Source organism: Musca autumnalis, unplaced genomic scaffold, assembly GCF_047663935.1.
Source record: "Musca autumnalis isolate F117 unplaced genomic scaffold, ASM4766393v1 scaffold_5, whole genome shotgun sequence".
In the NCBI taxonomy this organism is placed as follows: domain Eukaryota; kingdom Metazoa; phylum Arthropoda; class Insecta; order Diptera; family Muscidae; genus Musca; species Musca autumnalis.
Window position 1 is genome coordinate 129,649,693 of NW_027412088.1, and position 26,230 is coordinate 129,675,922.

The 26,230-nt window shown below is 34.9% G+C and overlaps 1 protein-coding gene across 1 annotated transcript in view; it reads right to left on the bottom strand.

Annotated features, from left to right (window-relative positions):
- Positions 1 to 650: 650 nt before the first annotated feature.
- LOC141404900 (phosphoenolpyruvate carboxykinase [GTP]-like) overlaps positions 651 to 26,230 on the bottom strand; it is a 65,965-nt gene continuing 40,385 nt past the window's right edge. Inside the window, exon 2 of the mRNA XM_073988726.1 lies at positions 651 to 2,725. Within this exon, the coding sequence (XP_073844827.1) occupies positions 832 to 2,725 (1,894 nt within the window). The 3' untranslated portion in view covers positions 651 to 831. The remainder of the gene's footprint in view (positions 2,726 to 26,230) is intronic.

Sequence of the window (26,230 nt, forward strand, 5' to 3'; positions counted from 1 at the left end):
TCTCTCATTTGTTAGGGATGGGACAAACTTATTCGTCGTTCAGAGAGTATTTCTAATCGAACAACGTAGAAAAATCGTCGTTCGTTCATAGAATTTTGTGTGGGGAAATAAGTAATTTATTTGTAGTTATGGGTCGAACAACGAATATAGAACGAGCGCCGTACCGTGGAAACGGGCTATTAGAATCAATCTGACCACGTAATAACAATTGTTCCACAAACATTCCAAAATGGACAGGCGAGACTTCTCTCATATCAATGAGTGCACCCCGAATCATATTAGCTCAATGATTTGGGACCTACTGTTTATCGAGGAGTGCAACGCTTTGTTTATTAAGGGTATTATTTGCCAATGAACTAGGACGGGACGACTATAGTTTCATATCTCCCCACAAACCCTCATCAGTGTGCTAAAGAAATTCTCAATTAGAGTGTTTCTTTAAACACGTATGTATCTATTCCAGCGAACAATTGACACTTGGGGTATAAAAAATTGTTTTTTGAAGAAGTTTTCGTGAAATAACTTTGAGGGAGCATATTTGCAAAAAAAAAAAAAACATAAATACGGTAATGTAAAACCAAAAAAGTCGACCATCTCTTTTGTATAAATCAGTCTTTTCAAGTCCAAATATTGATACATAATAATGCGCATACATGAAAAATTTAAGTCTTTATTTGCAAAGAACATATACATATATAGTTATATAAAAATCAACAGTAATTATTACATAACACATTATTGAATTTTATATGTGCATATTTACAATTCAATAAACGGTTATTATATTCCTTCAGTCTATATGTTTTCTCAAAAATATCGTTAAATTCGTTTTCACATTTTCGAAACTCTATCTTTAAGTTCTTGCAACTCCGCAGAAATTTCACTTGGCAAGTAAGATCCGACTTGGGTTTTAAAGTACTTTTCAATATCTGCAGCTTCTTGTAACCAAAAATCTTTGGGCAAATGAAACAATTTTTCCATTTTTATCTCAGATGTTATACCTTGAGTGTTGATGGAGTTTGGGCTAGGCAGTAGGCCTATGGGCGATTCTTGATAGCATTCCTCACCTTCGACACGACGGAAAATCCAATCAAGTACTCTGGAGTTATCTCCGAATCCTGGCCACAAAAATTTGCCGTCATCGCTCTTACGGAACCAATTGACATTAAAAATTTTCGGTACTTTTCCACGCGACTCCATAGAGAGCCAATGCTTCAAATAATCGCCAAAATTATAACCGAAGAATGGACGCATGGCAAAGGGGTCGTGCATTATGACTTTACCTTTGTGTTCTGCTGCTGCGGTAGCTTCACTACGCATCGAAGCTCCCATAAAAACACCATGTGACCAGTTTCGCGCTTCATAGACTAAGGGCACACCTGCTGGCCTGCGACCACCGAATAGTATTGCACTTATGGGAACACCTGCACTATCTTCCCATGCCGGGTCAATGATAGGGCATTGAGCTGCTGGTGTACAAAAACGGGAATTGGGATGGGCAGCAGATTTTCCAGATTCCGGAGACCATAATTTACCTAGCCAATCAGTCACTGTTACACCTCTGATGCTGTTTATATCCATACCTTCCCAAAACACTCCACCATCTGAAGTGGATGCAACATTCGTAAATAACGAGTTCTTGAATATAGTTTTCATTGCTATGGGATTTGTGGACATCGATGTTCCGGGGGCCACACCAAAGAAACCATTCTCAGGATTAATTGCTCTCAAGGTACCGTCTTTATCGAATTTCATCCAAGCAATGTCGTCGCCAACACATTCCACTTTATAACCTGGTAACGTGGGGGTCATCATAGCAAGATTAGTTTTCCCACAAGCAGAAGGAAAAGCAGCAGCAATGTAAATTTTCTTGCCTTGAGGATTGGTTATGCCTAAAATAAGCATATGCTCCGCCAGCCATCCTTCTCGTTTTGCAATAGTGCTGCCAATACGTAAAGCAAAACACTTTTTACCAAGCAAAGAATTGCCACCGTATCCGGAACCGTAGGATACAATTTCATTGTTATCTGGTCTGTGCAAGATAATTGTACGCTCGGGATCACAAGGCCAAGAAGGCATTGCATGTCTTCCATTTTTGGGTGTACCAACTGAGTGGAGGCATTTAACAAATTCTTCATTGCTCTTTTGCATGTGATCCAAAACTTTTGATCCGGCTCTAGTCATTATTTTCATTGACTCTACGACATATGGCGAATCTGTAATTTCTACACCGATTTTTGATAGAGGTGATCCCACAGGTCCCATCGAAAAGGGAATCACATACATTGTTCGACCTTTCATGCAACCGGGAAAACGTTCAGCAATAGCTTTACGCATGTCCTCAGGAGATATCCAATTTCCCAATGCGCCGGGAGTAGATTCGTCAGTAACGGGAACAGTTTGTTCTTTATGATCGGTGCAAATAAATGTACGTGACTCTACCCGAGCAACATCAGCTGGGTTTGTTCGGGCTAGCCAACAATTTTCATACTTTGCTAGGGGAGTAATAGTCCTTTGCTTCACCAATATTTGCTGCAATATTTGACTTTCTTGAACACTGCCGTCGCAAATGTGTATACGATCGGGACGGCATAGATCAACGCATTCATCCACATAGTTTTGGGTGGCAGGTGTAAAATGCGTGGGATTGCCATAAACAAAGCTGGCGAGCGATCGATATGTAAGTCTAAAATTGTACTTCTGAGCCCCCAAAACTATGGTGGAGCTGAAAGAGAGAAGAAAGTAGAGTTTTATTGGGAAGTCGATGTTACAAAAATATTATTATTATATACTTTTGTATGTGAAATATATGTATGTGTAAGGCAGAAACATGTTAATAAAATCTGTTATTAAAAAGTGAACTGACCTTATATTCTGACCTTAAGCAATCCAATCCATTCAATAGAACTAATTGATAATGAAGATAATGAAGTAACTAATTACACATTGGACAAGAAAACTTATAAGATTTAATAATTGTTATTGCATAATCACTATTTTATACTTGTGGTCAAATATATTTTATAATTTTTTGGAGAAAACAATTAGATCAATTATCAGATCCGAAGAGCAGGGGAAAAAGGAAATTTGAGCGGTTTACGGATCTGAACAGGAAAAAATAATAACAATCCTAGGAGGACATTATGTTTTTGAAAGTTGTTTACTGAGATCGTAGAGACTTAAATGTAGTATATATTCTTTTTTTAATTTTGATTGGTATCAATCCAAGTCGGAGAAAAAGAATAAGGAAATCGAGCACTTAAAAGATGTTTCATAATTTTGTAATTTAGACACCCTTGTAGAACGTTTTTTAAAAACATCGTCCAAGAAACCTATAAAAGCATAAATCATACACTCGATTTGCCTTCACATTCTTAATCAATTTTGAGATTAGCCTTTGACCAAATTACACAAATTGATGTCGACTTTTTTGTTACGGAGAAAATCGAAAAATGGAATTTCATATATTCGTATGCTAATATTCTTCTACTACAACAAAAAACATATTTTTAAATTATAGACTGTACATTTAGGCGCTTGTGCCGAGAAAAATTCCACCTAATTTTGTTTTACGTACATATTTATATGTATATGTGGAGGCACGACATCAAAATCAAAACAAAGAAGAAAACACGTTTCTTGAGACCAATAATACGTACATACATATAACATAGAAATTTTTGCTAATACATTTCGGCGTTGTTCAACAATATATGTATGAATATGTATGTATGTATATATACATATTTATAAATATGAATGTATGCATGGTGCTGATGTACATATTGTCGGTGTCATGCTTAAGTGTTCCATACGCCATTTGCCTGTTTTGAGATAATCGTATTTTAATGTTTTGCGTCACAACTGCTTGGAGCTGGCTAAAGCAAATATTTATATTTTTGACTTGAAATATTGATAATAGTATATAGAACATATTTGCAAAAATTTAGAGGTATATGTATTGAAATATAAAAGTTATAGAGATTTTTTTTAAAAAAAGAATTTTTGTCGATTTGTTCCATATCCGCACTTATGACACAAATGTGAAATCTTGTAAATCACATGGAACAAAGTGACAAAAAAATTTCCATCTTTGCCTCAATAAATTAAATACTTCTAAATCGAAAATTAAAATTCTGATTTTTGAAATGTGTTTTTAAACTTGTAAATTTTTAAAATATTAATTTCATAACTGAAAAAAGTTGAAGCTTTCCCGTCGAGGCGTAGATATCTCGAAAACTAGAGCAGATAGGAGAAAGCCGACTAGAAATTCAGAAAGAGCATACCGGAAAACCCTAAAAACCACATGTATCTCAAAAAGTCAAAAATGGCGTATGGAACACTTAAGCATGACACCGACGATATGTTCAGGTTATTCAGCTAATCACCCAAACGTACATACATACATATGTCTATATATTCATATGTATAAGTACAAATTACAAATAAACAAACTTAAATTTATGGTTCGGATTTATGACCAACGTTATGAAGCGGACATAACGCCCATTTCTCAAGTTGAAGGATTTTGATTTTATTTTTCTTTTCTTTTTTATTTCTGTTATATTATTATAATTTTCATCACATTGTTTTATTTGTTAAAAACACTAACGGTGTAACGTGGGAGCCGGCAAAATAAAAACATTTGTAATGAAATAAAACACTGTAAAAATGAATGAAAATCATATGCTCAAGGTTATACTAGGTTTACCATTTACAGGGACGTACGCCCACTGAAATCAAGATTTTTCATACATACACACACATACACACACACATATATGTATTTTAACATTTTGTTTCTAAAAATCATATTTCATGCCCCACCTTAAAATGAATTTCGGTGTACGTTCATGATCAGCATGAAATTTTTAAAAGAGGGTAGAATAATCCATAAAATATTCAATGTAGGTTTGAAGGGTGTCGCAATATATTTTTCCGAATTGTCCTTTTTTGTTTCCTAAAAAATATCAATGTTTTACGGTACACAATTTTAATCGTTATACAATAATTAGTTTAACTTTTTCCCACAAATAAATTAATGTTGTTTTAATAAAATATTAAAACAACGACTATGGGATTAAGCCTGACACACAAGTTCCAAAAATTACAAAATCAAATATTGCGATCTATTGTAAAAGCTCCTTGGTATGTACGCAATAGTGATCTCCACAGAGATCTTGGTGTAAAGTTGGTCACAGAGGAAATAAGTAAGCAAGCTCAGACATATGCCACAAAAATTCGCTATCATAAAAATAATGATAAATGAAGAATAAGAAGAACACGGCCAATGGATTTAGCCTAGATATACCACTTATTCTTTAGAGTATAATTATTGAATTATTTACTCTCCACAAATGTCAACATATGCTAAATATTCATGAAAATATAGTAATATTACTCGATGAGTCTTGAACTCAGTTGTAATAAAAGAAAAAAAAATTGAAAAGCAAAATAGAAGTCGTCATCCCAAAAAAAAAAAAAAAAAAACGCCAACCATCCTAATAATTAAAAACTCTCTAGTACATCGCAAAATCATTATTGAACATTGTCCATCCTTTACTTTGTATACCGTGCGACAATTTTCAAAAAATTACGTCTGAAACTATAGGCAAATTGAGTAAAATGGTATTTAAGACTTTTCGTTTTCTCATCCTGTTGATCTTTTAAAAGACATTGAAATTTTAATGGACAAAAATTTTCAAAAAAATATTTTAAATACTTGTACTAAACGCAGCTGGCTGGTGTTGGTATCATATTAAAGGTGAGAATATTGGCTTTATATAATAATTTTCATTTATTTCATTCAAGGATAACAAGGACAACAAAAATGTCCTTGAATAAATAAATACTTAAAAATACTTTGAAAACATCCGGCAATATTTTTTCAAAAAAAAAAAAAAAAATAAATAAATAAATAAAAATACATGTTAAAATCTTTTATGTAGTGCAACACTTCCCGAAATATCAATATCCTAGCTTGTTATTTTATTTTTTTTTATAAATATTTACATGAAATGCTTCATGCAACATGAACAAAAAAACATGAACAAAACTAAAAAACCAGTAAGGAAAGGATCAAAGCCGGGCGGGGCCGACTATATAATACCCCACACCACTGTGAATATGTAAAATATATATGGGAGCTAAATCCAAATCAGAACAGATTTTGATATAATTTTTCACATTTATTTGTAGACCAAATTCCGTCACATAGCCCAAATGTCATCAAAATTGGACATATATAGCGTGTTTCGAGCAAATCGGTCGAAAATATATATGGTAGCTTTATCCAAATCTGAACCGATTTCGATATGATTTGCCACAGTTATTTCTAGACTAACCACCGTCACGCATTCCAAATTTCATTGAAATCGGACAAATATAGTTTGTTTTGTGCATCAAATACCTCAAATCTGCCTAAAATATATATGAGAGCTATATCCAAATCTGAACAGATTTCTATATAATTTGGCACACTTATTTCTAGGCCAAATCCCGGCAAACATTCCAAATTTGATTGAAATCGTACATATATAGCGCGTTTCGTGCATCAAATACCTAAAATCGGCCGAGAATATATATAGGAGCCATAGCCAAATTTGAACCGATGTCTATATAATTTGGCACACTTATTTCTAGACTAAATAGCATCGCACATTCCAAATTTAATTGAAATCGGACATATGTATATAGCGTGTTTCGTGCACTAAATTCCGTAAATCGGGCGAAAATATATATGGGGGCTATATCTAAATCTAAACCGATTTCTATATAATTTGGCACACTTATTTCTAGACTAAATTCCGTCGCACATTCCAAATTTCATTGAAATCGTACATATATAGCGAGTTTCGTGCACCAAATGCCTTTAATCGGGCGAAGATATATATGGGGGCTATATCCAAATCTGAACCGATTTTTACCGAAATAAATAGCGTTCGTCCTTTGGATAAAAAAACTATCTTCCCCAATTTTCATGCGAATCGGACAATAAATGCGACCTGTACTTTGTTTACAAAAATACATGGACAGACGGACATGCGTAAATCGCCTCAGAAAGTGATTCTATGTATATCCCTAAAAGGAACTATGGGTTTATCTCGTTTCCTTTTGCACGTTACAAACTAATGCACGAAGACATAATACTCCTTACCACAAGGTGGTGTAGGGTATAATCACGAACAAACCATATTCTGACACCGCAGCATGATAGAAGACTAACAATAAGAAGGCACGTGCTTTGGGAAATTTTTGTCAAAAGAGATCATTTTGCCAGGCTCATATCTTCTAAACCCCTAAGAATTTTAATTTGCTCTCGGAGGCACACGTGTAGCTCTTGTCTTAAAGAACTAATTGTGAAAACATAAAATCCACCAAACCTCATATTCAGGTCAAAATAGTCAAGGTCAAATTTCCTTTATAATTTCTTCTAGGCATTGGTCTACAGCAGCGACGACCATAGAAATGCAGCCAAAAACGAAGGAATGAGGAAATATATGAGTGAAAAAAGCCAAGGAAATTTGTGATGTCCTTTTTATACTTGAATGCAATAAATAAAAATTATTATATAAAGTTATATAGTTTCCGAGGAATATAGACCGGCTCATATGTAATTTTGGGTTTCGGACGGTGTTATCATTTGTCATATACATATGTATTAATGTAATTCTGGAATTTTATCCGGCGTATGATTTATAAAAATTATTTTATTTATGGTACCCCCTAGCGTATAACTATAATTAATTCACCTTATTTCAGAAGCACTTTCAATGATTTGCTTCTAACTTTTATAATTTTAATTTCGATTTCATTTATACAAAGACCATTGTAATCTTGACATTGTAGACTTGGAATACATATAAAGGGCATATCAAATCCATATATAGTAATATTGTATTAGTATTGTATCCAGTTGTTCAAGTCGAAATCTGGAAGCTCGATTTTTACCGTATTTTTTTGGGAGCTTTTTTGCTCAGTACAATAACAAGAATCAGAAACGCGAAGCGCCCCTTAAGGTATTCAAATCGCTCCACCCTAACCTACACCAACAACTTTTGGCTATTTACATGTATTTGTTGTAAATATTATTCAGTATTTTTTTTTCGACATCATTTTGACAAAGGTAAAATTTAGAATAAATTGTAAGCATATGATTACAAAAGGTTACCATCATAAATATAAAACAATCTCTTTTTTACTTTTTTAAAAATATTTTCACTTTCAGATAAGTGGAACCCGCCAAAAGCAGAAGTAACATTCGCCGTGCTGTGTGGTTCTTTGAGTTTTAAAAACATCGAACAGATGTAGTGTCATGTCCGCATGGCTTTGAGAACATTCATACATACATACATATGTATGTATGTACAAAGGTACATATATATGGTTATTTGGTTTTCTCTTCTCCCGCGAATGTCTGATGCAATGTTTCATTATTATTGCCAAACATGTTCTCACGTAGTAAAAAATACAACATTACTCGTGAACAGTTTCGCATTGGTTTCCAAAAGTCACCAGCATTGTACTCAGATCATTGATCCCTTTAATGAGGTTATTAGATTTGCTACTTATAGTTTACAATACATATAAGGTGCGAGTATACAAGTGAGTATATACGAATGTGTGCGTAGCGTGGTCGCATTTCTTATTCGAGTTTATGTTAGGCTAACAGATGGTCTTTAAACATGTGTGTATATTCGAATCTATGCTCACTTCCATTTCTCATCTGCAACTGATTTGATTTGCTTTGTGGCACTTGGCTATATTATCACTCTTTCTCGACAACCAGATGTTTAGTCGATACAACTGAAATAGTGAGTCAAAGGCCAAGCGACGCACAGTCTACCCTGAACAAATAAACAAACAATTATATAATTTTATAAACTAAATGCATTACAAATTGTACGCTGTGTTCATACATAAATAGACGAAGTCAAAATTGGTAGAACTCTAAATAAATTGGTCTGTCAAAAAATATGAAAACGAAACAAGTAAAGAAAATGTGTAATTGCAGTGTATTAATTAGAATAACTTTGCAAGAAAATACCAATATATCTACGATCCATTTTTAATTAAACAATGTTGTGTTATATTCGCCAATATTTAAACGTTTTTTACTTTGAAAAAATAATAATAATAATGTTGTGTTTCACAATAACTAAAGAATAATAGCTTGTTTGCATTGGCTGTCTGTATGCGGTTAACACGCATTACGAAGATTTATTCGGTTAATCCGATCAAAATCGTCCGGATTTACCATACAAAATTGAATCCTCTCACGACTGGATTTATTTTAAAGCCGACATAAATCTTACACAATACAGTGCCCGCATTCTGTATTTTGCACAAAAAAAAAAAAAACAACAACTCTGGTCAAAAAAGTACAAATGTTCCTACTGTCTCTACGAGTTGTCCGTTACATTTTGCGTTTTTAATATTGTACATCAGAAGGTAAATAACTTTTTTGCAACGAATAATTGACAAAGTTAATAAATGAAAGATACACCTGTAGTGCGATTTTCTAACTCATTTTTTGAGTTACCGACAAATGTCGGTAAAATTCACTCCAAACAAGTGTGAAACATGTAGTGTAGTGGTTTGTGATGACCATTTCTCTGACATTCTTTTTCATTTACAAAAACCTTCTGTGAACTAGTTCGTCTCGAAAGAGAAATATAACCAAATTAAAGTACATGATCATCATCGCCTTAACAGGTAAACAGAAAATACGGTATATGGAATATGTACTTATGAAGATCTATTAAACCCAATGGGTTAGCCATCAAGTTAAAAGACGTTAAGTTCGGCCAGGCCGAACTTTTTATACCCTCCACCATGAAATACTCTGAAAGTGTAGCAAAAACTTCAAAATAGCTGAAATCGAGAGGTACCGCTATATGGGGGCTATAAGAAAACGTGAACCTATGTCCATAATTTTTGGTGCAGAAGATTCTTGGTCACTAGGAACCCTAAATGTATAATTAGCTAATTCGGTCTGAAAATGTGGTTAAAAAACGTCGTACCGGAAATCGGGCGGTACGTTATATGGGGGTTACACAAAAACGTGGACCGATATAGCCCATCATCGAACTTGACCTGCCTGCAAACAAAAGACGCATCTTCCCAAAATTTCAGCGTCCTATCTCCATTTTTGTGGACGCTAGAGTGATTACCACGGACGGACGGGCGAACGGACTTAGAATTTTACGCTGATCAAAAAATATATATATAGGGTCGCAAATGATTATTTCGATGAGTTATGAACGGAATGACAAACTTAATATACCCTCCATAAGAATACGGTTATTACCCAAAATAAAAACAATAACAATCGAAAATATAGTACAAATCTGTAATAACTAAGCATTAGTTTAAAGTATTATGTTTTTTTACCCTCCATATGGTGGAGGGTATAATTAAATTTGTCATTCCGCTTGTAACACATCGAAATATTCGTCGGAGACCCTATAAAGTATATATATCATTGATCAGCATATATCGATTTAACCATGTCCGTCTGTCTGTTGAAATCAAGATACAGCTCGCAATTTTAAAGATAGAGAGTCAATATTTGGTACAGAAGTTTTTATTACTTGCAGGATGGTTGGTATTGAAAATGGGATATATCGGTCAACGTTTTGATATAGCCCCCATAGAACGGTACCTCCCGATTTTCGGTATTTTTAAGGTTTTAGCTTCATTATCCTACCAAAATGTCTGAAATTTTATATTTAGTTATCGTTGGGTGTATAAAACTTCCCACCTGAAATTTGTTGGTATAAGTCCACACATTCATATAGCCCCCATAGAACGGTACCTCCCGATATTCGGTATTTTGGAGGTTTTAGCTTCATTATCCCACCAAAATGGCTGAAATTTGGTACTTAGGCTTCGCGGGGTATAACATTTTCTCCCAGAATTTTGTCGGTATCGGTCCACGCCTACATGCAGCCCCCATAGATCGGTACCTCCCGATTTTCGGTATTTTGAAGGTTGTGGCCTCAATATTCCACCGAAATGGCCGAAATTTGGTATATAACCTTTTTTGGGAGTATAAAACTTCCCCCTCTAAATTTGTCGGTATAAGTCCACGCCTTCATGTAGCCCCCATAGAACTGTACCTCCCGATTTTCGGTATTTTGAAGGTTGTTGCCTAAATATTACCCCAAAATAGCTGAATTTGGTATTGAGACTTCGTTGGGGGTACTCAATCTTCCCCTTTACATTTGTCGGTATAGGTCCACGCCTTCATATAGCCCCATAGAACGGTACCTCCCGATTTTCGGTATTTTGAACGTTGTGGCCTCAATATTCCCACGAAATGGTGATATAAAACTGTTCCCCAGGTATATGTCTGTACAGGTCCACGCCTTCATATTACCCTCATTCCCGTCTAAAATCCGTCGGTATAGGTCCACGTTTCGATCAATATCCCACCGAAATGACTGAAATTCGTTATTTAGTCTTCAAAGAGGTTATAAAATATTCCAGAACAGTATTATCAGTATAGGTCCAGGTCTTCCTATATCTCAATAGAAGCGTACTTCTTTATTTGCGGTATTTTTTAAGTTTTGTAGTGTACACGAAGTAAACTATCGTTAGATGCATTTTTTATAATATCGTTGGCATCCGAGCCTTTGGTAAAAGTGTGGATGGCGGGAGCCATTGAAGGGTAGCTTCAGTCGGGATGGGGGTTTCTTATCCACATTCTACCAATGCATGTTCACAGTACAGTGATTATTATAGACTCCCTGATGAACATAACTAAATAGAAGTTACAAACAAAAAATAAAATATGGGCAAATGAAAGATTAAAAAAAAAAGGAAAGTTATACGTTACGACCCCAAAATAAAAATTAAAAGAAGTATTGAAAATGTTTGTTTAATCGTTGCTGTAATTCATTGTATTTCTCAGCTGTTTTGAGAAATAGCCTCGAGACCCTCCCGACCTATGTCCATAGTGGCTTTAGATTATATGGACCCCTATAAGTAATCATTACCTATCCATACTGTTACCCCTATTTGTAAGAAAACGTCTTAATTTGTTTTACCAGTTCATATTGAATTCATTAAAAACTTTATTCAAAACATAGTTGATGATAAAGATGTAATAGAAATGGTAATGTAATAATAAATCTAATGAAAATTCATTACAAAAAAAAAATATGTTGTTGGATAAACCATAAGTTTTGATCCCTTAATGGGTTAATAATTTATACCGAAAATGAAAAAAAAAAATCTGACATAATATTAGATGGATAGAAGTATCTTTTAGCACCAAGTATTAAGAGCAGGCGAATTATGAGATCAATCAAAATTTCTTATAGTATGTAGAGAATGCGTAAAATCTTCGTTTGTAATCACATTACTCTTTTTTTATGTTAAACAACTCAAAAAATAATAATACGATATAATCGAGAGAGATTCACTCACTTACCACGCTCTCCTGTATTGTCGAAGGCCTTCTGCAATGACGGGAATGCTGGATGATGATTATGTTAAAGATGATTGAGTGAGGTGATTATAGATTTTGTAGCATGTGATAAATTTAGAGCTCTTAATGCTTGTAGGAAAAAAAAGAAACTTATGACTATAAATTAATTTGGCATCGAATCGATATGCAATTTTCTTGACATTGTGTGCTACAAGAAATTTTTTTTCTCTTTAAACTAAAATAATATTTAGATAATGATTTAAAAAAAAAAAAAACACAAGTTCATATGTATATGTTCTTGGTCATCGTAAAGGTGTTGATTATGGCACTTCTTGTAGATCAATTAAATTGCATATCAAGATCAGATCTTATTAAACTTATTTTATACTTATTTAAATGTTGGTGACATATTAATGGCTATCGGATCGATGTGTATTGGTGATGGTTTTAAGAGGCAGGTGTCGTCTAACTCTACAGTTGTTCGGATTTGTATAGAGGGAAATTTATCCTTATCCCAGGTCTGTTACACATTCCGTAGATGTCTTTTCTGATAGTTATATCATAGGTTATTTGTGACCATGGGGGTTAACTACATCTGGACGTTGCTCTTGGGTATAAAACTGGGGAATCTTTTGTTGCGGATATTCAAAAGCACACAATTTAGCACACAATGAATAGTGATACCAATGGAGCGCTGCACGACTACCCTGTGGGTAGTCTGATGGTCGAGTTTGGGTAGCTTCTCTCCAAGATACGTAAATTGATGGAATTGATCTGAATGTTGAGTACACACTACCCTGTTGGTAGTGTGGTTTCAAATTTGACAGGATCAGATGGAGGCAGGTATGGAATATTGCCAGAATCGTGATCAGACAAATAGGGAACCAAATGGCGCGTGCTCCCTTACCAAAAAAGGTACAGAGTACTTCTGTCAAAGATTTGTCTGGATTCTGGTACGTTCTATTTCAGCCTTCAACCTGACTATTCAATAGTTTTTTTGGAGTTGCTAGGAATTCTTCGTAAATCGATTGGAATGTTGAAGACTTTATGGGCTATAACACTAGGTTCTCCCGAGCCAAAAATGTTTAGATTATTTTAAAATCACTCCAAATATTTTATCTGTAATCAATTCAGTTTATGTTTGTAATTGATTTTTATGAGCACAATACAATATTTACCTTTAATATATTTGAAAAAACACATTAATGAAACTTTGGGTAAAAATTGTGTATTGTTAAGGTTTTTTTTATACTTTGATGGCCGAGATATTTATAGACTTTTTCCAGCTGTGGAAGTCTGAACACTTTCGAAGTTTTTTTCCAAAAGGAAGAATAATTTAGACTTTTTAGGGAATCTATCTTAAGTTGGTTGTAATAAAGAAGAATAATAAGAAAATAAACTGTGAAATATAGTAGTCAGTCGTTAGGACAAATTAGTAAAGATGTTGCCAGCATAAAATATTTAATTATTTGTTGTTTTTTTTATAGCCGATTTAATAAAAAGAATATATGCGCAATATAACAATTAAACTCCGTAGAATTTGAAAATAGCATTCTTTATTTATATAAATCATAATTTTGTGAATATTTCACAAATAAATCCTAGAGGGTAAACGTAATCCGAGACATTAACCTACTCCCACTACTATCGAGGTGAATACAAATTCACGCTCTATTAGATGTCATCATTGAACTGTGTATTTATGAATGAAAGAGTAAAGAGAAACCTGACAAAAACAAAACAAGGAATCAGAAACAACATGAAATGAAAATAATGAAATCAGCTTAAAGTGCAGAATAGGAATAAATTGTTTTGGAATTGTTCCATATAAAGGTGAGTGTGAAGAGAAATAATATAATGGTTTCTCTATTTCAAGTGTTTCTTGTTTTCCTTTCAGAAACGTTTAAAAAGGTGTTTTAATGTCTGGAACAATTCAGTCTATTGAATGTGCTGTGATGATCAACAGTGATGCCTCGGTGAAATGAATATTGATATTGTAGCGATTGAAAACAACCAAAATCGACTGGAGTAAAAGTAAAGATATTTGGCAAGAAGTGTTGGGAATGGCGTAAATGTGTGTTCTATGAGGTTTCTATGGTGATTCCAGTAAAACTGATTTATACGACCAATCTATTCAAAGTGGAGGCCAAATGTTTTGCTGCCTCTGTGTTGACGATTGACAATTGTTGTGCTTTACAATTATTGTTTTGTGATTTTGTGTGGCACTTTATATTTAGGGGAGATTTTACCCCCACACAATAAACGAAGTTTTCAAATAAATATTTGTGTATTGTATTCTTGTCAAAACGTCTACCACAAACCGGATAATTAGCCGAGTTTACGAGGGATAATTAGATGGAAAAAAGACGGTTTTATAGCTTTATATCCTTTCCGTGGAAAGTTCCCATAAGCTTGCCATTCATATCTTCTAGTACGTAATAGTGCTGGCCTAATTTTTCCCTAACCTTGGCCTTTATGAAAACTGGGGCTAGCTTGGCGTTAAACGCTTTCTCTTGGTTGCTTTGTGCAAAGTTACGCCGGTAAACAATTTGACCTACAGAAAAGTTCAGTGGTCTGGATCTAAGGTTATAGGCAGCTTGGTTTTTGTCGTATGCCTTTTTAATATGATTTCGAATATCATTACGAATAATGTTTAGGCTATCATCGTTATTCAAAGTCACTGTGGGCTCATTCAAAAGTTGTAGATTTCTCAATAACTCGTATGAAGACCCATGAGTGACCATATCGAAGCCAAACAAGGCATGATATGGTGAGGTTTGTATGGCTTGGTGATATGAATTTCTAAGTGCACAACTGATATGGCTTAATTTTTCATCCCACTGCTTTTGGTCCTGTTTCAGGTAAGCCCGTATTCCCGCAATCAAAGAACGATTAACGCGTTCTGATGCGTTGGACTGTGGGGAATACAACGCAGTGTAAGTGTGTTTGATGCCATATGATGTTAAGAAAGCATTTAGATCATTGGACCTAAATTGGCTCCCGTTGTCACTAACGATAACCTCCGGGACCCCGAACACATGAAATATGTGTTTCAAGAGAAAATCCTGTATAGGGGTAGCAGTGAATTTGCGAAGCGGACAGAGCCAGTGGAATTTTGACAGGTGGTCAAGAACTATCAAAATTCCAATATGTCCAGTCTTGCTTCTCGGATAGGGGCCAAGTAGGTCGACATATAACCTTTGGAATGGTCGGACGGATTCAGGTTGTTGGCCCATTGGAGGTCTCATTATCATGTTTGGGGCCTTAGTGGTCTTGCACACCTCACAGTTACGCACGTATTCCCGGACGTCCAAAACCATTCCTGGCCAGAAAAAGGTTCGCCTCAAGAGTTCCAGGGTTTTTGCCATGCCCCCGTGAGCAGCTTCTGGAACATCATGGACTTTGGTTATGACTGTTCTACGCAAATTCCGGGGAACCCACAATTTCCAGCATTGATCCTCTTGGGACTCGTCTCCAGAGTAATGCATGGTTCGAAAGTAGACATATTTGTCCACGACCTTTACATCTGGATGCTTACTGGGGTCTTTGGAAATCGTCTCCTTTAATTCGAGGTAGTCGGGGTCATCGAAGCTAGGGGAATTGAAGTCTATTACGGGATCACTCATCTCTAGGCCAGAGATTTCGTCGGGTGGAATGCGAGACAGCGCATCTGGAACCACATGGTCTTTGCCTTTGCGGTGGCTGATGGTAAACCTATAGGGTTGCAGTTTAAAAACCCATCGAGCCAACCTGCCACTGAGATCTGGCTGACGCATGAGCCAGACCAGACTAGAGTGATCCGTAATGACTTCAAACTCCTGGAGTTCCAGGTAGCAACGAAATTTCCTAATTGCTTCGATGGCAGCGAGGCACTCACGCTCAGTAACACTATAGTTACGCTGAGCGGAGTTCAACTTTTTGCTCATGAAAGCGATTGGGCGTTCATTTCCATCATCGTCCAGTTGGACGAGGACTGCTCCAATGCCATAGTCACTCGCATCGCAGTGTAGGAAGAACTTCTTGGAGAAGTCTGGATTCGCTAACACTGGAGCGGTAGTGAGCAGTGACTTAACCCTTTCAAAGGCCCTTTGGGCCTCCTCAGTCCACTTGAACTTTACTTTTGAAGAAAGAACCTCAGTTATCGGAAAGGTTTCCGTGGAAAAATTACTTAGGAAGCGTCTATACCAACCGGCTAGACCAAGAAAACCCCTAACTTGCTTCAAGTTCTTGGGTACTGGCCAGTTGGTAATAGCTGTGATTTTTTCGGGGTCAGTTGTAATACCTCCGTTGCCTATCACGTAGCCAAGGTAGTTGACCTTGGTAACACAAAATTTGCTTTTGCTAACATTCAGGGTCAAGTTAGCCTTTTTAAATTGAGAAGATATTCGAATCAACATTTCTATGTGGGTCTTGAAGTCTTCCGAGATTATGATTAAATCGTCAAGATACCCAAAGACTGAGTGACGGAGGTCTGGCGGGATTAGCTCGTCCATAAGTCTACACATCGTCTGTGGGGCATTGCACAGCCCGAACGGCATAACCACAAATTGGTACAAAGGCCGTCCGGGGACTGTGAATGCCGTTAGATGTTTAGACTTATGGTCGAGGCTAATTTGCCAAAACGCGTCCTTTAAGTCGAGTTTAGAAATGATATTTGCCTTAGGCAGACGAGAAAATATCCCTTCTATATTAGGAAGCGGATACGCATCCTTTTTAGTGACAGAGTTGAGCTTGCGGGCATCGAGACATAGTCGGACCTTGTTAGGTTTCACGACTAGCCTCATAGGTGAGCTCCAAGGTGAATTGGACGGCTCAATCACCCCAAGCTTCAACATTCTGTCGATCTCACCAAACATCAACTTTTCTACCGCCGGCGAAACCGGGTAGAACCGTTGTTTAATAGGCGTGGCATCGCCGACGTCAATTGAGTGTTTGATGAGATCAGTTCGCCCTAATCCCTGTTTTTCGAAATTTGGAAACAACTCAATAACTGCTTCTAATTGCTTACGTTCTTGGCAAGATAAAGGGAAAAATGTGTCGTCTAAAGGCTCAGATTTCTCTATCTCAGGGGGAATGTCTAAACTGGATATATCTGGGGTACAAATACCATTTACACTGGTACCTAGTATGTCACCAGATCCTAGTACGTTTTCCAATAGATTAAAAGTTCTCCAGAAATCGATCCCAAGGATCAATCTCTGTGAAATAGTAGGGATTATGTAAAGTTTTAAACTTTCAGTTTTGTTTCTGAAGGAAACATTCACAACAACCCATCCAACAACCTTTTGACTATTGCCATCTGCAGTCTTAACGAATGTTTTACATTCGGAAAAACTGGGTAATTTATGAAAATGTTCTTTTGCCAAATCTCCTCCGACACAGCTTACATTTGCACCGGTATCTAGAAGGCCGTATTCACTATAGGTCAAAAAAGATACCTTGGCGTAGTACCTCATATCATTGGGGTTTGACACTATAGTCGAAATTTGAATTTTTGAACAAATTTTCCTTATTTTGAAAAACCTTCTTAAACGAAGGGTAGATCTCTTCGGTTTCTTGGCAGATGTTAGAGAAGAAACGTTAAAAATCTCATCCCTCTTCTTTTGATATAACTCCCATCTCTTGTGAAAAGGAAGTCTTGGGTAAATTATCTTTTCAATACCACGATCTATATAATTTTCTGATAATATGGGTCTTTTAAGAATCGTTACCTTATTAATCGGATATGAATGGTCTAGGCTTTGGTTACGATTGGGTTGTGAATTTGTCGGATCTGTGTTATCATTAGTATTTGAGGGTGTTGATTTTGTACATTCGGGGTTATGTTGAGAATTTTCAAAGATATCTAGAGTAGGGTCTGGGTTTTCTGTAACTGAGGGTCCTACGTCAAGGGTTGGTCCTTTGGAGGGCCCATGGGTTTCAAGTTTTTTGACGTGACTTGGTTACGAGAAAGACATTTAGTGCATTGTGGCTTGTACACGTTTTTTGTACCACAGCCATAGCAAAAAACAGTTCTAGTCTCCAGGCAGTCTTGCCAGTGGTGACCAGAGCTGTCACAATTGCAGCACTTATAGTTAGAGTCGTTTCTCTGCAGTGCCTCAACGACATATTCTGGCTCAGAATCGTGAAAAGTGTCGTGATGCTCTACCTCAGAAACTAAACGACGAGGAATAACACCTGTATTTGGAGTGCGCTGTGTCAAAGTCTTTCTCACATACTCTTCACTTAGGAAATTTTCGCGCATTTGCACTAGTCTCCTTAAGTGAGTCAAGGACCTAATAGGAACGTATAGAAGGTCCTGACGTATCTCAGGACGCAAATTTCTCGCAATAATTTCAATGAATTCTTCCTCGATCATTGGCCTTGGCAACCGATCAGCTATCATTGACATAGCATCAAAGTAATTATCATAGCTTTCCCCTATCTTTTGTTTCCTATTTCTCAGTTCCTCTCTGAGATCAAAGGACGATTTCATATCTTTATATTGTCCACATATGGCCCTGCAGAACTCTTCCCACGTTATGGTCTGGACCAACTTGTGGTATCGCCAAAACCACTCACGTGCTTTTCCAGCTAAAATTGTATTTAAGTTCTTGCAGATTAAGGAAAAATCACCATTCAATGTTTCATAGGTCAGAGTTTTAACCCTATATAGAAACTCGTCTATATGAAGACCATTAGAGGAACCATCGAATTTTAGGTTCCAATTATTTATTATAGAGGTGACCCTATCTGCATGCATGTTACTAGTTGAACTAGATGTAATATTAAAACCTTGTGAAGAAATGGGATATTGGCTACAGTGTGGAAAGTTGATGTTGGGCATATTTTGACGGGGAATATTATTGAAATTCGTTGGCATATTCTGATGAAAAGCATTATTTAAATTATGTGGAATATTCTGTTGGGAAAAATTATTTACATTGGTTGGAATGTTTTGTTGAAAAAAATTATTTAAATTTGGTGGGATATGCTGCTGGGAAGAGTTATTTATATTCGGAGGAATATTTTGTTGAGAAAAATTATTTAAATTTTGTGGCATGTTTTGATTGGAAACATTATTTAAATTCGGTGGCATATTTTGATGGGAAACATTCCCCACAATACCCCTAGGAATTGTTGGATTGTTTTGTCGGTTTCCATTTGTATTGGTAGTTGTCTGATTGCCAGCATTGTTGTTTGTCATAGAAGGAAAATTGGACAAGTTAAGATTTGAAAAAATACGTGTCATCCTCGATTCAATCATACGATCGATTTCAGCATAGTCAATTGCAGCAGTGGTGACGCCGGTTTGACTTGCATTAGTAGAAATTGGGGAGATGTCAACATTGTGATTGTTTAATGAATTATTATTTTGAGTGGATGGTTGTTGCTGTTGTTGATCTGACTGTGTATTTAATATGTTATTGAGGAACTGGGTCTGCACTTCCTCGAACAAGGTTCGAGTTGAAGCTCTGGTTTGGTATGAATGTGTACCTGCGCCTCTTCCCCTTCCTCTTTGGTTCTGTTTGGGCTTAGAAGGTGCCTTTGGCGTTACAATATAATTTCGTAGCTCATTTAACTGACAAGGATGCTGGCATATAGGACATTGTGAAGATGTCGATAAATGCGACTCAATACATTCCCTGTGAAATGAGTGTAAACATTGGCTGATCAATAAACAGTCTTGCCCTTCAGTCATAGGCTCATTACAAATCTGGCAAGCAGATGAAACCGTTTTAGCAGAAGTCGTAGGCTGATCTTCTGGCAAAGAAGCAGATTGTTCAGCCATTTTAATAAAGAGGGCAAAATTCACAATAATGAAAAACTGATTTGTATTATTGTATAACGCAAAAAAGAGATAAACTCTTTAATATTGAAACGATAGGACTTTTAACTAATATAAGATCTAAAGTAGTCTTTAGAAACAGGAAATCTTATCGAGTAGAAAATTAAGAAATATTTCTATATCATTAAATTATGATATACAAATATGCAGAAATTATTTATCAGAGTTATTTAAACGTATATAAAAAACAGTAAAAAGAGTTTATCAATATATGTATGCGACGTTTCTTACATGGTGGTGAACAAATATGGATAAGAGTAAATAAAAAGCATACGATTATAACAAAAGGAAAGCAAATTGGTCTATGGAGTTCTGTATATCTCTAAAAACATCGCAATATCCTACACACAACAGCTTAATAGTTCATACTTTTGTCTTTTGAACTTTCGACTTTCCACTATAGGTCATCAAATTGCTTCAGCAGAATTGATGAAATTCCACCTGGCGAAAAGGTGCTGCTACCTAAGTGTGGATAAAATAATATCAATGAGGGATACTTTGAACTAATGAAAGTCAAAAATATGTATATACATTGGGATCATAAAGACAAGAAAGGACTGCACAAAATCCTTCGGTCAACTACCTCGAAGTAAACTTCAGAGGGTCGAAAATCCAGGGGGACATTGACAGTTATTCTACATCTCACTACCCAAAATAACGACAATTCAGAAACCTTCATTTTAATGAAATCTAAATATATCTACCGGAAAGAGCCAGGATTCAAGATTTTCCAGGCCCCACGTTATGGGCGCCAAATCCTGTAGTGTACACGAAGTAAACTATCGTTAGATGCATTTTTTATAATATCGTTGGCATCCGAGCCTTTGGTAAAAGTGTGGATGGCGGGAGCCATTGAAGGGTAGCTTCAGTCGGGATGGGGGTTTCTTATCCACATTCTACCAATGCATGTTCACAGTACAGTGATTATTATAGACTCCCTGATGAACATAACTAAATAGAAGTTACAAACAAAAAATAAAATATGGGCAAATGAAAGATTAAAAAAAAAAAGGAAAGTTATACGTTACGACCCCAAAATAAAAATTAAAAGAAGTATTGAAAATGTTTGTTTAATCGTTGCTGTAATTCATTGTATTTCTCAGCTGTTTTGAGAAATAGCCTCGAGACCCTCCCGACCTATGTCCATAGTGGCTTTAGATTATATGGACCCCTATAAGTAATCATTACCTATCCATACTGTTACCCCTATTTGTAAGAAAACGTCTTAATTTGTTTTACCAGTTCATATTGAATTCATTAAAAACTTTATTCAAAACATAGTTGATGATAAAGATGTAATAGAAATGGTAATGTAATAATAAATCTAATGAAAATTCATTACAAAAAAAAAATATGTTGTTGGATAAACCATAAGTTTTGATCCCTTAATGGGTTAATAATTTATACCGAAAATGAAAAAAAAAAATCTGACATAATATTAGATGGATAGAAGTATCTTTTAGCACCAAGTATTAAGAGCAGGCGAATTATGAGATCAATCAAAATTTCTTATAGTATGTAGAGAATGCGTAAAATCTTCGTTTGTAATCACATTACTCTTTTTTTATGTTAAACAACTCAAAAAATAATAATACGATATAATCGAGAGAGATTCACTCACTTACCACGCTCTCCTGTATTGTCGAAGGCCTTCTGCAATGACGGGAATGCTGGATGATGATTATGTTAAAGATGATTGAGTGAGGTGATTATAGATTTTGTAGCATGTGATAAATTTAGAGCTCTTAATGCTTGTAGGAAAAAAAAGAAACTTATGACTATAAATTAATTTGGCATCGAATCGATATGCAATTTTCTTGACATTGTGTGCTACAAGAAATTTTTTTTCTCTTTAAACTAAAATAATATTTAGATAATGATTTAAAAAAAAAAAAAACACAAGTTCATATGTATATGTTCTTGGTCATCGTAAAGGTGTTGATTATGGCACTTCTTGTAGATCAATTAAATTGCATATCAAGATCAGATCTTATTAAACTTATTTTATACTTATTTAAATGTTGGTGACATATTAATGGCTATCGGATCGATGTGTATTGGTGATGGTTTTAAGAGGCAGGTGTCGTCTAACTCTACAGTTGTTCGGATTTGTATAGAGGGAAATTTATCCTTATCCCAGGTCTGTTACACATTCCGTAGATGTCTTTTCTGATAGTTATATCATAGGTTATTTGTGACCATGGGGGTTAACTACATCTGGACGTTGCTCTTGGGTATAAAACTGGGGAATCTTTTGTTGCGGATATTCAAAAGCACACAATTTAGCACACAATGAATAGTGATACCAATGGAGCGCTGCACGACTACCCTGTGGGTAGTCTGATGGTCGAGTTTGGGTAGCTTCTCTCCAAGATACGTAAATTGATGGAATTGATCTGAATGTTGAGTACACACTACCCTGTTGGTAGTGTGGTTTCAAATTTGACAGGATCAGATGGAGGCAGGTATGGAATATTGCCAGAATCGTGATCAGACAAATAGGGAACCAAATGGCGCGTGCTCCCTTACCAAAAAAGGTACAGAGTACTTCTGTCAAAGATTTGTCTGGATTCTGGTACGTTCTATTTCAGCCTTCAACCTGACTATTCAATAGTTTTTTTGGAGTTGCTAGGAATTCTTCGTAAATCGATTGGAATGTTGAAGACTTTATGGGCTATAACACTAGGTTCTCCCGAGCCAAAAATGTTTAGATTATTTTAAAATCACTCCAAATATTTTATCTGTAATCAATTCAGTTTATGTTTGTAATTGATTTTTATGAGCACAATACAATATTTACCTTTAATATATTTGAAAAAACACATTAATGAAACTTTGGGTAAAAATTGTGTATTGTTAAGGTTTTTTTTATACTTTGATGGCCGAGATATTTATAGACTTTTTCCAGCTGTGGAAGTCTGAACACTTTCGAAGTTTTTTTCCAAAAGGAAGAATAATTTAGACTTTTTAGGGAATCTATCTTAAGTTGGTTGTAATAAAGAAGAATAATAAGAAAATAAACTGTGAAATATAGTAGTCAGTCGTTAGGACAAATTAGTAAAGATGTTGCCAGCATAAAATATTTAATTATTTGTTGTTTTTTTTATAGCCGATTTAATAAAAAGAATATATGCGCAATATAACAATTAAACTCCGTAGAATTTGAAAATAGCATTCTTTATTTATATAAATCATAATTTTGTGAATATTTCACAAATAAATCCTAGAGGGTAAACGTAATCCGAGACATTAACCTACTCCCACTACTATCGAGGTGAATACAAATTCACGCTCTATTAGATGTCATCATTGAACTGTGTATTTATGAATGAAAGAGTAAAGAGAAACCTGACAAAAACAAAACAAGGAATCAGAAACAACATGAAATGAAAATAATGAAATCAGCTTAAAGTGCAGAATAGGAATAAATTGTTTTGGAATTGTTCCATATAAAGGTGAGTGTGAAGAGAAATAATATAATGGTTTCTCTATTTCAAGTGTTTCTTGTTTTCCTTTCAGAAACGTTTAAAAAGGTGTTTTAATGTCTGGAACAATTCAGTCTATTGAATGTGCTGTGATGATCAACAGTGATGCCTCGGTGAAATGAATATTGATATTGTAGCGATTGAAAACAACCAAAATCGACTGGAGTAAAAGTAAAGATATTTGGCAAGAAGTGTTGGGAATGGCGTAAATGTGTGTTCTATGAGGTTTCTATGGTGATTCCAGTAAAACTGATTTATACGACCAATCTATTCAAAGTGGAGGCCAAATGTTTTGCTGCCTCTGTGTTGACGATTGACAATTGTTGTGCTTTACAATTATTGTTTTGTGATTTTGTGTGGCACTTTATATTTAGGGGAGATTTTACCCCCACACAATAAACGAAGTTTTCAAATAAATATTTGTGTATTGTATTCTTGTCAAAACGTCTACCACAGTTTTAGCCACATTCTCTTACCGAAATATTTGGTATTTAGTCTTCTTTGAGTCTAAAAACTTTCCGTCAGAAATTTTTCGGTATAGATCGACGTACCTCACATTGTTTTATCGAAATTGCTGAAATTTGGTATTAAGCCATACACAAAAGAAACTACTCGTATTCATTCTATTTTACTTCAATACAACTCGTGGTGGAGGGTATAACAAGTTCGGCCCGGCCGAACTTAACACCGTTCTTACTTGTTATCAGTGGTTTTAGATGTTGCCTCATTGATGGTTTTAGGCATTAGTTTACTATACACAGATATCTGAATCTTTTTCAATCTTAATTAATTCGGAATTCTAATCCATTAAGCTGATTTAGTAATTGTCTTTTTTTCACGTTTTAGATAATCTAATGTTTTTTTGGTTTGAAGTAAGCGTATACATAACAGTGATAAGATTCAAGGTCAAGAGGGAGCAATGACATTTTGATTTCAATTTGTTCTATGTATTCCCAAATATGTATGTAGTTCAAGTAAATTCAGACACAATGTCAAATTAGTTTGTTGTTGTAAGCATTAAATCAATATATTTTTCTGATTTTTTCAGAAAATAATTATTAGACAAATTGTATTTAACATTTAAATACGTTTTCCACATTTCCAACAAGTACTCTTATATGCCCATTAATCTGATTAAATAGTCTCTTGGTAAAAATTGAAAATATTTGTGTTAATTCACTCGAATGTGAAATGTGTAGTTGATCATTTATTGGCGCGTTTGGAGTACGATTAAATGTTTTGCACACATGTGTTTAATAAAAGACACATGTGTGCAAAACATTTAGGCAGTTTGAAATGAATTATAGCAGCACACGTTTTAGTGCAACTAGTTATTGGAAGAATTATTCATATCTTCATCCAATATAGACATTATGTTTACTATATAGTGAAAAGGAAACAAACTTCACAACAAAAGAGAACGCTCTTTTAGTTTTTGGGTTTTACTTGCTGTGTTTGTAACTCATTTCAGGAAACCAAAACGCATCTTTAAATAATCTACATATTTTTATTTACAGGCATAGTTCATCGTTTGCGATTGACAACAACACAATTGTGGGTCTTTGTATCGCTTTGTGACGTTAACGTTAAGTTTTTACACAATCGAATGTCTGTGAACAACCGGCCATGATCGATAGACTTTGGACTTATGTACAATTACACTGGTTAACACGACATATCTCGTTTTTGAAATAGAGCTTAGGCAGGGACTTATTTTACGATTTTTAACCAGATTTTGGTTATCCTCGGTAATCAAAAACATTTATTGGGTGTGTTTTAACTTGAGTTCCGAAATGCTTTTTGTGCTATATTCATCGTGAACATACGAACAACACATTTCTAAACAACTTCAAATTACAATTAAATTGGACATTTTCGCCATTTTAAGTTATGTGATAACAAATGGAATGTTTTCCTTTAATTTACGTTTAAAACTTTTTTAATTCAAATTTTAAATATTTTAAGTAATTGTAAAGTAAGTAAGTAATTTTTAAATTAAAAAAATAGAACATTGGTGGCGTTTTTTGCAATTTTGTTTTTTTTTCAAAAATTTAAAACAACAACAATGGGATTAAGGAAGTCTTTTTTAAAATTTAAAAAATATTTATACATATATAGCATTTCCAGATTAAATAAAACCTTTTCCAAATTAAATGAAACCTTTTCCATCGGAAATGAAACTTTTTCCAATTGAAATGAAACCTTTTCCAATTGAAATGAATCCTTTTCCAATTGAAATTAAACTTTTTCCAAATTAAATGAAACCTTTATTTTTTATTAAAAGAAACATGAAACGAACATTGATTTTAGTGTTAAAAGCTTAACACTACGTGATGTAATTGTAGCAAATATACACATAAAGATATGTATTTGTGAATAAACGTTATTGTTGTCTTTGAGTTCTTTTTTAATCTTAAACAAGTTAACACCTTCTTCTATATTTCCCCTCCTCATACATCTAAAAATATCCCTATCGTTTGTGAT